We start from the raw sequence: 13743 nt of genomic DNA, 5'->3' as shown, positions 1-13743 counted from the left end.
ACGAACTCAGCTGGCGGGTTGCCTCCTGCGAGTGGTGCCATGCCTTTGAGACAAAAAGAAGTTTCAAAATCCAGATTTTATTTGTGAATCGAATCAGGGAAGTCCCAGCCAGCTGCGTCTTCGGCTACTTAGGTCAGCTGAGTTTCCCCTGCAAGGAGCCCAAGTGAGTCATCTCTTTCGTGGGAGCAGAAAATAAGCGGAGCTGAAACTCGCCGGGCAAGAAACTCAACAAATCAGGTGCATTACCACACCTTCCGCCCTCTGCTACCTGGAGGGGAAGTTTCTTCAGTTCACGAACAGCGACGCGAGCATTTGCAAGCCAGTGCACACCCACCGGGATCCAGACCTTATCTGCAAAAGGGATTTTCACAATTTTTGGCAGTGCGATTCTTACGGTTTTGTTTAGACGTGTATAAGGTAAAAGGTAAAGGTTCTCCTCGCACGGATGTCGTTCCTGACTCTAGGGGGCGGTGCTCGTCTCTGTTTCAAAGCTGAAGAGCCAGTGCTGTCCAAAGACGTCTCCATGGTCATGTGGCCGGCATGACTCAACGCCGACGGCGTATAGAACGCTGTTCCCTTCCCACCAAAGGTGGTTCCTATTTTTCTACTCACATTTTATTATGTGCTTTCAAACTGCTAGGTGGGCAGAAGCTGGGACAAGTCACGGGAGCTCACTCCATTACACAGCACTAGGGATTCGAACCGCCGAACTTCCAACCTTTCTGATCAACAAGCTCAGCGTCTTAGCCCCTGAGCCACTGTGTCCCTTAGACGTATATAAAGGAAAAGGATAAAAATACGTCTACCCAAGCAGTCTTCAACATACGACCACAAATGAGACAAGTTGTTATGCCCATTCCGCCCCATTTTACGACCTTGCTTGCCGCCATTGTTAAGCGAATCACTGCAGTCATCAAATTAGTCACACGGTTGTTAAGTGAATCTGGCATCGTAAAAGGGGATCACGTGACCTGGGGACACAGCAACGGTCATAAATGCGAAACAGTTGGCAAGCCTCTGAATTTTGATCATGGGATCGTGGGTATGCTGCAAAGGGCATAACTGTGAAAAAAGGTCATAAGTTGGTGCCGTTTGAATGGTCACTGAATGGACTGTTGTAAGTCGAGGGCTATCTGTATAGAGATATTGGGAGGAAAGATTCATCAAAGTGAATTTTACTACAACCTTGTTATTTGAAAAGATTATAAAGCTTGTTATTTCAAAAGATTACAAACTAATCGTGGTTTATGGTTTCTATTTCTCGCTCTTACCAAACCCAGCTTAGGTTGTGAGTTTTCTGGATAGTCATTTTTTAATTCAGGACAATCTTGTTGTGGCCGGCCAGTGGAGCTGGCAGCAGATTCGGACAGTGAGGAGGGTTAGGGAGGAACCTGAGCCAGTCCTGGAATCTGGGGAAAGCTCTGGTGAGGGCTCTGTGTCGGAGGCAGAGAGGGGGCCAGAGCCGTATGCTAGTTATCAGCTGCCTTCGGAGTCAGATACCAGTGAGGCAGAAGAACAGCTGGAGCCTGTTCCCAGTGTCCGCATGCGCAGAGTTGCCAGACGAAGGGAACAGCTAAAGAACAGGGGTCGACTCCAGAGTAAGTGAATGGCCCCTCCCAGAGAAAATAAAAGGGGAGCGACAGGGGAGTGGAGTTTGCAGGAGACCATTAGTTCATTCCTGCATTCTTGCCAAGTATTGCGTCGTCTGAAAGATATCGGCCTGGCCACTCTCCAAGCCTGATCAAGGTCGGTAATTGGGAACTCTCTTGAAAGACTGTGGGAGAGGAAAGACTTTGCTGGAGAGGAACCCACTGTCAATTCAATAAAAGGGGTTTATCGGGACGAGGACTCGGCTTCGGGCTGCTGGGGAAGCTCAGGTCAGAAGAAATCTAAGCTAGCGAATAAGCACTAAGAGTTCACAAACCTCCCTGTCCGTAGGTTGCAAACCATGATTTATATAGTTTGGCGCAATATGTGAATCTACCCAGAGGTGTTTTCCTGGATGTCTCTGAGACCGTCTTCGGAGTTGCAAGTCAGACTGTCTTGTTTAATTAAGCCATTTCTTTTTACCACTCTGGTTGAAACCCGTGACTCTTTGCCCAATTTTTCATTTCCTGTTTCTGCTGTGCGTGGTTTTCAACGGTGAATCACAGTTTTCGCCGAGAGTTCTTCCTGGTTGATGCTGACCTCTCTGTGCCTCCTGGGCAAGCCCAGCCTCGCTGGACCAGAAGTGGACAATGGGCAAAATTGGGCGGGCGCATTTAACTGGTTATTTTTCCAGAGGGAAGCAAAGAGCAGAGCGATTTCTGGTGCCCAGCAAATTTGGGATGGAATCTGCATTCAGCTCGGATTTTCTGTCTGTTTGAATGGGAGCCTGTTTGACCCCCAAAAACCTGTGTTTTTGGAAGTTGTGTAGGAAGCCACACACACCCGTTTTGAGTTGGAATAAGAATCGGAAGCTGTAGGAAAAGGATATTGAAGGATCACCATGGCAGGCTGCCAAGTTTTACAGAGAAATATCTTGATTTTTGGTCTCCTCTCTTTAGGGTCCCTGGTCCTGGGTGAACTCCCATCGGTAATCGAAGTCCGCGAGAATCAAGGTAAGTTTCACACCTGTGTTTGGCCCTCTCTCCTTTTTATCGTGAAATAAAACAAAATCAAATGTGATGATAAAATTAGGCAGTTGTTTCTATCTTCTTTAATCTAATGATGTATATATTAATTGAATAATAAACTAAATGAAAATATTATGAATAAATTTATATGGTTATTTAAACAAATGTACTAATTTAATTTAATGTATAATTTACGCAAAATAGATTTATATAATTACGCACCAGAGACATATTCCTTGGGTGTCTAATCACACTTGGCCAATAAAGAATATTCCGTATTCTATCATAGAACTTTCTTCTGGAGAGGGAAGAGAGGAGGAGGAGGAGGAGGAGGAGGAGGAGGAGGAGGAGGAGGAGGAGGAGGAGGACTGTGGGCTCCTTGGTGCTCTCTGAGCTTGGCTGCTTTCTTGCAGACATTTCATGACCCAACTAGAGAACTTCATCAGTGCTAGAAGAGAGTGGGGTGTTCAGAGAGGAAGAGGAGGAGGAAAAGGACTGTGGGGCCCTTGGTGCTCTCAGCTTGGCTGTTTTCTTGCACATTTCTTCATCCAAACCAGATAAATTAGGTAATGATGTTATCATGAAACGTCTGCAAGAAAACCACCAAGCTCAGAGAGCACCAAGGACCCCACATTCCTTTTCTTCCTCCTCTTCTTCCTCCTCCTCCTCCCTACAAATCCCTCCCTTGTAGCACGCATGATGTTCCTTACTTGGGTCATGAAACCTCTCCAAGAAAACCACCAAGCTCAGAGAGCAGCAAGGGCCCCTCATTTCAACCCTGAGCTACAAATATTCTCCTTTATTGGCACGGTCTTAAGTGCAAGGATCCCTCTCAATCCCTTGTTTAACTTTGAGTGGTCACTAAACAATAGTCGTATGCCAAGGACTAGGCGTAAATCCATAGAAAGGATCTGTGGGCCCTTCCCCAAAGATATTTCTGTGTCCTCCCTGCGTCAGTTGCTACAAGTGGGCAAATGTGCCGCCTTAGGAATTGTTGGCCAGCGAGTTCAGGCTTTGAGTGCTGTTCGCTCCAGGTTTGCTCAGAGGAGGCTGGTGCAAAATGCCTGGCTTGGCTTAAGGGTCTACTTAACGTCGACTCACCTGCAACTCTGTAACTGGCCGGCAAAAGAACTGCCACGGCGGATTAATTGTGGTGGAAGTCTTGGGTTTTGCAAAGCTTTGTTGATGTATTTGGCCGAAGGAAGGGAATAAAATAGGAGCTGGGAGGGACCTTGGAGATCATCTAGTCCAGCCCCCTGCTCAAGCAGGAGACCCTATATACCATTTCAGACAGATGGCTGCCCAATCTCTTCTTGAAAACCTCCAGAGATGGAGAAGGAAGGAAGGAAGGAAGGAAGGAAGGAAGGAAGGAAGGAAGGAAGGAAGGAAGGAAGGAAGGAAGGATAGCAGATTAACAGTGTTGAAAGGGACCTTGGAGGTCTTGGAGGTCCAGCCCCCTGCTCAAGCAGGAGAACCTATACAAGTGATGGCTAACCTTTTCGGCACCAAGTGCCCAAACCAGATTGTCTGTGTGCATGTGCCAGAGCACCAGAAACATGAAGAACAGCTGGCTCGTGTTTCCCAGGCTGTTTTGGGGGCCATTTCAAGCCTGAAAAATGTCCTGAAAACATCCCAAAAAACAGTCTAAAAACAGCCCAGGAGCAGCCTGGAAAATGGATGTGTGCGCCAGACACCCGAAGAGCAGCTGGCAACTGCCCACATAGAGGGCCCTGCGTGCCACCTCTGGCATGTGTGCCATAGGTTTGCCATCACTGCCCTCTTCCATTTCAGACAAGTGACTGCCCAGTCTCTTCTTTAAAAACTCCAGTGGCAGAGCGCCCACGATTTCTATTCCACTGGTTCCTTGTCCTCACTGGTAGGAAGTTTCTCCTTAATTCCAGGTTGCTTCCCTCTTTGGTTAGTTTCCAAAGTTTAGTTAGTTGAGATCAGAGGCTGGCCAGTTTCCAGGATGGCTACTGCAAAAACAGGCTTAGACATGGAAGGAAAATGGTGCAAAACATTCTCCTGCTGCACCTACCCACCCACCCACCCCTGGCTAACTTATCAATACTCCCTGGTTTTGCATGGCCCACTAAACTACAGGTAGCCCTTGTTTAACAAGCAGTTGCTTAACAACTCTCTGAATGGATGGTGGACTTACCCAAAAATACTTACAGCCAGGTTCTGGAGTTCTAATGGGCTGAATGCAGACACCTGTAATCTGTATTATTTGGGGTGTTTGGATCATCTTTGCACCCAGTGGCAGATTCTTTTTGCTGTAAAAAAAACACCCATAGGATTACTTTGATTCACTTAATGACCGTCTGAGAAGTTGAAACGAAGAGGCACATAGTTTCATTCTAGCTTATGGACACCAGTTCAAGGATCAAAAGTGAGACAGATAAAAAAATCACCTCCACTTCCAGTTTTCGTGACGGGAGAAAAGTGTTATGAAATTGAAGACATTTTAGATTCTAGATATCATCAGGGAAAGTTACAATAGCGAGTTAACAACCGTGGCAATACAAGGTGCAAAATTGAGTGTGGTTACACAAGTGCCTCAATTTACAACCATCATGATTTACATTGCAAATTCAAGGCTCCACTATAGAATGTAATGTAATAGAATAGAATAGAATAAGGTTTAAGGTTTAAGGTTTAAGGTTTAAGGTTTAATTTTATTTATAGACCGCCCAATCCCGAAGGACTACGGGATAACTAAACTAAATGAGAATAGAATAGGAATGGAATGGAATAGAATAGAAGAATTAAAGGAGAATAGAAGAATTAAAGGAGAATAGAAGAATTAAAGGAGAGTAGAATAGGAATGGGATAGAATAGAATAAGAATAGAATAGAATAGGAATATAGAATAGTATGGAATAGAATAGAATAGGAATATGGAATGGAGTAGAATAAGAATAGGAATATGGAATAGAATAGAAAATACAGAATGGAATAGAATAGAATAATAAAATGAGAATAAGAATAGGAATGGAAGAGAATAGAATAAGAATTGGAATAAGAATATAGAATAGAATAGAAAATACAGAATGGAAGAGAATGGAATGGATAGAATAGAATAATAAAATGAGAATAAGAATAGGAATAGGAATGGAAGAGAATAGAATAGGAATATAGAATAGAATAGAAAATACAGAATGGAATGGAATGGAATAGAATAGAATTCTTTATTGACCAAGTGTGATTGGACACACAAGGATTTGATTTTCTCTTCGGTGCAGAAGCTCTCAGTGTACATACAAGCAATAAGTGATAAATTGCGATCAAAGTCCCCGTAAAAATATATTCATCATAAATCATGAGATACAAGACTTAGGGATAGTCATAGGATACTAAATAAGCAATCAACCTACTGGGATACTACATAAACAATATAAATCGTAAGATACAAGCAACAGAGTTATAGTCATAAGAAGATAAGGGGAGATGGGCAATGGGAAAGATAAATACAATTATAGTAATGCAACCTCACTAGGTAGTTTGACAATGTTGTAGAAGTTAGTTCTTTCGCAGAGTGATGGCACGAGGGAAAAACTTCCATTGCGTCTAGTTGTTCTGGCGGGCAATGGCCTGTAGCCGTGATGGCAAATATATGCTACATGTGCCAGAGGTGGAATGCTAACCCCCTCTGCTGGCACATGTGCTGTTGCCCCAGGTCAGAACTTTATGGCATTTCTTTCCTGAGCTTCTCGTTTTCCTGCAAATGATGAAACAGAAGCTCGCGAAAGAAACGCCGCACTGCCAGTGTTGTAGAGGTGGGCTGATCGGCCGAACCAGGAGTAGTGGCGGCCGGAGGCTCCGCCCAGACACTTCTGTGCATGTGCAGAAGCATTGCATGTGTGCAGGAGCGTGCCCGAACCAGTAGTGAAAAAAATTGGCAGCCCACCTCTGCGGTGTTGGGATGCCCCTCCTCCCACTGGCCAGCTGGTCTTCGGGTCTCTATTGCGCATGCACACATTCGGACATGTCCACGCGCACGTCCACGCAGCTGTTTTTCACAGCTGCTGCACCCCTGTGATCAAAATTTGGAGAGTTGGCAACTGGCTCGTATTGATGAGATTTGCAGTGTCCCGGGGTCAATGCTTAAGTAAGTTTCGCCCCAATTGTATGACCTTTTTTGCCACAGTTGTTAAACGAATCACCACAGTTGTTAAGTTAGGAACACAGTTGTTAAATGAATCCGGCTTCCCCCTGGACTTTGCTCACCAGAAGGTTACAAAACGGGATCACCGGGACGCTGTGACCTTCATAAATAGGAGCCAGTTGCCAAGTGCCCGAATGTTGATTATGTGACTGTGGGACCCATTGGGGGGGGGGGGACACAATCCTGTGCCTTTTTTTTAGTGCCGTCGAGACATCGGACGGTTACTAAATGAACAGCCGCAAGTCGAGAACAACCTCTATTCTATATTTCATTTGTTTTTCCAACCCACATTTTTTGTAGCTCGGCGGTCCTTGTGTGTCTTCCCTCTGCATCTCTCACACCCTTCCCTTCTCTTCCCAGATGTGAGCCTACCTTGCAAAGCTTTAACGTCTCAACCCAACCCAAAACGGCAGGAGTGGAAGTTCCAGAAAGATGGCCTCACCCTGCTCTTCTACCACGCCGACAAGTTCACGGGTGGGTATTCCGACAGAGCGCGCCATGACCCGGGACACGGCACGGAGGCAACGCAGGCAGCTGGCAGTTCAAGCCGCCCTTTATTGCTCCAAATTTCCCCCAAACACTCCCACGTTTCGGGCAAGTCCCAGAGCAGTGGCAAACACACAAAAAAACACGAAATCCAGAAAGAATGCAAGGAATCCAGGAAAGTTCAGACTTTGTTCCCAACAAATTCCCCTCCTTAAGTCTCAGTCCCCAGGTGTGCCTTGTGAAGGGGGGCAGGGCGCTCTCCTCCCAAGTAGCCAGGTCAGTCTGTGCTGTTCTCGCCATCTCTCCACTCTCCATGCTCTTGGATCAGGAGCGGGTGGTCCTTGCCCCTCGCCTGAGCTCTTTCTCTCATGTTCACCGCTTAGCCTCACTTGGTCATCCTACCCGCCCTTCCTCCCTGCCTACAAAGTGTCCTACTCCTGAAAGGCCTGACCGGCCCTGCCCTTCCCCATTTTCCTCCCAAGCCAATGAAGCTTCCCCCTCGATCTCCACCAGCTCCAATTCCTGCTCATCTTCCTCATCATCGGGGCATGACAGGGTGGATGGATTACTCAGTGGTCCACTTTCCGAGCTCTCCGTGTGGCTCCAAGTTTGTTGGGGTCTAGAACAACCCTTTGAACCAGGGTGCTTCCCAATGGTCTAGAACAATAGTGTCCAAAATCTGCTGGCTGTGGATTATGGGACCTAATCAAAGAAATCTGGATGGTGCCAGGTTGGGGAAGAAGCTGAAGTAACGCCTATCATCCAGGTCCTGGTTGCCCCAAAGGTGTTATTTTTTCAAGAGGCAACTGGGCTTTTTGGTTTTTCTTTGAAGACGCTTCCCTTCTCCTCCAAGAAGCTTCTTCAGCTCGGACTGGATGGTGGGGAATGGAAGGATGTATAATCTAGGTCAGCGATGGCTAACCTTCTCCGGACCGAGTGGCCAAAGTGTGCGCGCGCACCCAAATCCCCAAAATGCAATGCAGATGGGCCCCCTGTGCACACGTGCGCTGGTCCCGCATACACCCCACAAGCCCTTGCATGCATGCCCACCCCGAGTCCCAAGCACCGCATAATGGAGTGAGCTCCCGTGACCTGTCCCAGCTTCTGCCAACCTAGCAGTTCGAAAGTCTGTAAAAATGCAAGTAGAAAAATAGAGACCACCTTTGGTGGGAAGGTATAACAGCGTTCCGTGCACCTTTTGGCATTTAGTCATGCCGGGCACATGACCATGGAGATGTCTTCGGACAGCGCTGTCTCTTCGGCTTTGAGACAGAGATGAGCAGCGTCCCCTAGAGTCGGGAACGACTAGCACAGATGTGAGTGTGGAACCTTTACCTTTAAAGAGAGAGCAACTTAAAGAGAATGAGAATCTTTTTATACACAGTTCCGACATGACCGAATTTCTGTCTTTCAGCTAATTACAAGGATCGGGCCACCTTCACCCCATACGAGATCCAGCTCAAGTCAGTGACACGCAAAGATTCGGGCACCTATATTTGCGAAGTCCTCGGAGATTCTTTCGGGGAGTCGGCAGTGAAGCTGATTGTGCAAGGTACCACTTCCACGCCCCGGGGCTCTCTACAGTTGGGGAAATGGGTCGTTTCAACCGAGCAAAACATGAACAGGGATCTTTACGAAAGGGCTGTTGGGTGCAAAGTTCTTAGCATGAACACGGAAGAGTTTGCATCAAGTCTAGTAAGAGCCACGGTGGCGCAGTGGTGAGAGTGCAGTACTGCAGGCCACCTCTGCTGACTGCCGGCTGCGTGCAATTTGGCAGTTCAATCCTGATTGATTCAGGCTTCCATCGGTAAAACGAGGACCCAGATTGTTGGGGGTCAGAGCAGCGGCTGGGCCGCTGCCTGCATCGCTGCCCATTCGCCGCACAAAATTTTTGCGCATGTGTGCCTTTGCACCTAAAAAAGGTCTGTGCATGTTGTTCTGCGTGTGGGCAAAACAGAAAATCAAAAGGCCGCTGCCGAGGATAAAACCAGTTTGGGCGCGTGTCCAGCCGAGTTACTACCTACTCAGCTGAACCGGAACAAACGAGTAGGAACCCACCTATGGGTCGTAGTAGGCTGACTTTATAATGGATGGTGAAGTGGTGTTGCTATAGCTTTCAACAAGGTTTAGAGCAGTGTTTCTCAACCGTGGCAACTTGAAGATGTCTGGACTTCAAGTCCCAGAATTGCCCAGCCAGCGATTGCTGGCTGGGGAATTCTGGGAGTTGAAGTCCAGACATCTTCAAGTTGCCAAGGTTGAGAAACACTGTTTTAGAGGCTGTGTTGAACGATCCAGGAAGTTCTTGCAGAAAAAACACTATGTTTGATCTAATCCTCTAATGCCAGTTGATCACCAACAGCTACTCAAGGTGAAAAGCACTCTGAGCATGTTGCGGCCTGCCAGCAGCCGGTGGAGCTGGCGGCAGAGTCAGACAGTGAGGAGGTTGGGGAGGAACCTGGGCCAGTCCTGGAGTCTGGGGAAGGCTCGGACGAGGGCTCTGCGTCGGAGGCAGAGAGGGGACCAGAGCCGTATGCCAGTTATCAGCTGCCTTCAGAGACAGACATCAGTGAGGCAGAAGAGCAGCTGGAGCCTGTTCCCAGCTGCCAAGAGAAAGGAACAGCTAAGGAACAAGGGTTGATTGGGAGTAAGGCCACAGGTGGACGATGAATGGCCCCTCCCAGACGAAATAAAAAGGGAGGGAAAGGAGAGTGGAGTTTACAGGACACCCCCTAGTTTGCTTGCAAAAATCCTTGTAAGTCTCCATCACGCGCGTGGGGGGGGGGACCTTGGAACTTCGACACTGGATTGCGGGGAGACCTGACTTAAATCAAGGACTGCCTTTCCCCGCCAGCCATTTTGTGTGCGTGGTCCCTCATGCCATCCAAACTGGCCTCCTAACCTGTGACAACCCCCTCTTTTTGGGCAGTGCCCGCCACCAAGCCCACCGCCCATGTTCCATCGGTGGTGACCATTGGAAACAAGGCGGTCCTGAGGTGTGAGGAGACCGACGCCAACCCCCGGCCGACTTTCAAGTGGTTCAAGAACAATGTCCAGATGCCCCCCGATCCCAAAACCAGCACCATCTTCAAGAATTCGTCCTACACCATCGACCCGGACACCGGCGTGCTGGTATGTTCCTCTGTTACTGACTTTAAGATGTGTTTATTGTGCGGGGGCTGCAAGCAGGATGCCCCGCTTCCACCCAGTACTCACAAACAATTGCCGCTCTAGGACGCTGCACTCACTCTCCTGAATGGCCCAGGCGTTCCAGAGTTATGCTGGAACACACAGACACACATACAGACAAACACACACAGACCCCAGGAGTGTCCTCCCCCCACCCCGTCATCTATGTACCAAGTTTGGTTGAAATTGCTTGAGGCACTCCAGAGTTATTCTATATTTTATTCTAATTCTATTCTAATTCCTATTCTATTCCATTCCATTCCTTATTCTGTTCTGTTCTATTCCTTATTCTATTCTATTCCTTATTCTATTCCTTGTTCTATTCCTTATTCTATTCTATTCCTTATTCTGTTCTATTCCTTATTCTATTCCTTATTCTATTCTATTCCTTATTCTATTCCTTATTCTATTCCTTATTCTATTCCTTATTCTATTCCTTATTCTATTCCTTATTCTGTTCTATTCCTTATTCTACTCCTTATTCTGTTCTATTCCTTATTCTATTCTATTCCTTATTCTATTCTATTCCTTATTCTATTCCTTATTCTGTTCTAACCTTGTTCTATTCCTTATTCTGTTCTATTCCTTATTCTATTCCTTAGTCTGTTCTATTCCTTATTCTATTCTGTTCTATTCTATTCCATTCCATATTATTATTTATTCCTTATTGTATTCCTTATTCTACTCTATTCTATTCTATTCCATTCCATATTATTATTTATTCCTTATTCTACTCTATTCTATTCTATTCCATTCCATTCTATTCCATTCTATTCCATTCTATATTATTATTGTGTTCTGTTCTGTTCTATTCTTTTTCTATTTCTATTTCTATTCCATTCCATTCCCTATTCGAATTCCAATTCCAATTCTAGTCCGATGGTCTTAACCCGAGGATCTGCTTGTGTTTGCGCAGTGCCGTTGTGGTTTTTCCTCCCACGCACCCATCGCCTGGCTCCCCACAGGCATCCCAGAGAGATACTGAGGACAACCACTGGCTCAACCTCTGGAGGAGACCGGTGTGTCCTTGGTCAAGAACTGAGCTCTCTCAATGCCTCTTTCCTTCAGGCCTTTGAGCCCGCAACGGCCCTGGACGCTGGCGACTACTCCTGCGAAGCCCAGAACAAGGTGGGGCCCCCCCAGAGGTCGGAGGTCATTCACATGGAAACCAGTAAGTAAGCCTCTTGGCACCTCTCCTGCGGGCACCAACTCTTTGGGGTGGCGCGTTCTAGCGCCTTCTCAACCCTGGCTGTCCAATTGTCTTTTGCAATCAACGCCAAGGGCTTGGTGGAAATTCCTAGTTTTGCAGAGTAATGACTGTTCGAAGTTACGACGGCACTGAAAAATGACTTACAACCGTTTTTTCGCACATGACCGTTGCAGCATTTCTATGGCCATGTTATGGCTATATTCTTTTTCATCATATCTTTGTGCTTTTTTAAAAATTCTTTTTCTCCCTTTCAAAATATTTTGGCATTTTGTATTTAACAGTTAGGTAGGCTCGCCGTTGGGAGAGCGGGTGCGTTCAGAGGAGCGTTGTGAGAGTTGTGTTGGAGAACACACAAACCAGCATACAGAGACACTGCAGTTTAAATAGGCTTTTACTTTCATGGAAATAGAGGTATCAGAGTCCATCAAACAGTCCAAGTCATACACGGATAAGACAGTCAGTCATCAACGTCTTTCAGTTAAGGGATAATCCAAATAACATAGTCCATAATCATACAAACTGCCCGGTACTCAAAGTTTGCTAGCAGTTGCAAAATTTACAGTAGCCCACGACATTTTCTAACAGCCAGCTTCCAAAACACTCAGATCAGATCAGCATCTAACAAACAGAGAGCTAACAGTCATTCTGGCTCCCTCTTATGGCCGATTGAGGAAAAACCTTCGCCATTTCGCTTTGTAGGGAAGGTTGTTGAGAAAGTGGTGGCCTTTCAACTCCAGCGGTCCTTGGATGAAACCAATTATCTAGATTCCTTTCAGTCTGGTTTCAGGCCTGGTTACAGCACGGAAACTGCTTTGGTCGTGCTGATCGATGATCTCTGGCGAGCCAAGGATAGGGGTCATTCCTCTATCCTTGTGCTTCTTGACCTCTCAGCGGCCTTCGATACCATCGACCATGGTATCCTTCTGCGACGGTTGCAGGAGTGGGAGGCACCGTTCTTTGGTGGTTCTCCTCCTACCTCTCGGACAGGTCGCAGTCGGTGTTGGTCGGAGGGCAGAGATCGACCCCTAGGCCCCTCAATTATGGGGTGCCGCAGGGTTTGGTCCTGTCCCCCCTCCTATTCAACATCTACATGAAGCCGCTGGGTAAGATCATACGCCGGCACGGGATTAAATATCAATATGCGGACGATACACAATTGTATCTGTCCGCCCCGTGCCAATTCAGTGAAGCGATAGAAGTGATGTACCAGTGCCTGGTGGCTGTCAGGGTCTGGATGGGAACGAACAAGTTTGCACTCAATCCCGACAAGACTGAGTGGCTATTGATGCTCCCTCCCAAGGATGGTCCAGCTATTCCATCTCTCAGCCTGGGGAGGTGAAATTATATGCCCCTCAGAGAGGGCTCGCAATTTGGGGAGTCCTCCTGGATCCGCAGCTGACATTAGAACATGTCAGCCTTGCCCAGGTTTGCCTGGTGCACCAATTGCGACCCTATCTGGACCGGGAGACCCTTCGGATAGTCACTCACGCCCTCGTCACCTCAAGAATGGATTACTGTAACGCGCTCTACATGGGGCTGCCCCCGAAGAGTGTTCAAAGACTCCAGTTAGTCCAGAATGCAGTCGCGCGAGCGATTGTGGGTGCACCTAGGTACACCCACGTTACACCTATCCTCTGCGAGCTGCACTGGCTTCCCATTGGTCTCTGGACACACTTCAAGGTGCTAGTCGTTACTTTTAAAGCCCTACATGGTATTGGACCTGGGTACCTGAGAGACTGCCTCCTGCCAATTACCTCCCAGAGACCTATTAGATCGCACAGACTAGGCCTCCTCCGGATTCCATTTGCCAGTCAATGTCGGCTGGCGACCCCCCCCGGGGGAGGGCCTTCTCTGTAGCTGCTCTGGCCCTATGGAACGATCTCCCCATTGAGATCCGGACCCTCACTACCCTTCCGGCCTTCCGCAAAGCGACCAAGACCTGGCTGTTCCGGCAGGCCTGGGGCTGTTGAATTATCCAGCCCCATCTTAAGTTATGAATGTTGTTGAATTTTTAATTGTTGTTTTTATTTTCTTTATTCCCCCTTCCCTTTTTATTGTAAGCTGCCCTGAGTCTTTCGA

General features: G+C 47.3%; 1 protein-coding gene across 2 annotated transcripts in view; it reads left to right on the top strand.

Moving 5' to 3' along the window:
* The window catches only part of F11R (F11 receptor), a 34880-nt gene that overhangs the window by 11968 nt on the left and 9169 nt on the right, over positions 1-13743 (top strand). Inside the window, exons 2-6 of one of the 2 annotated variants that reach the window (XM_087703079.1) lie at positions 2547-2600; positions 7143-7256; positions 8683-8820; positions 10195-10397; positions 11523-11625. In XM_087703079.1, coding sequence (XP_087559205.1) covers positions 2547-2600; positions 7143-7256; positions 8683-8820; positions 10195-10397; positions 11523-11625 — 612 coding nt within the window. Of the gene's footprint in view, positions 1-2473; positions 2601-7142; positions 7257-8682; positions 8821-10194; positions 10398-11522; positions 11626-13743 lie in introns of those variants that run through there. The other variant, XM_087703078.1, reaches the window with a different exon arrangement.

Source organism: Thamnophis sirtalis, unplaced genomic scaffold, assembly GCF_051295495.1.
Source record: "Thamnophis sirtalis isolate CommonGarterSnake01/CBP01778 unplaced genomic scaffold, rThaSir2_p1.2 scaffold_19, whole genome shotgun sequence".
Classification (NCBI taxonomy): domain Eukaryota; kingdom Metazoa; phylum Chordata; class Lepidosauria; order Squamata; family Natricidae; genus Thamnophis; species Thamnophis sirtalis.
Note: the sequence above shows the minus strand (reverse complement) of the source record. Positions and strands in the feature narration are given on the sequence as shown.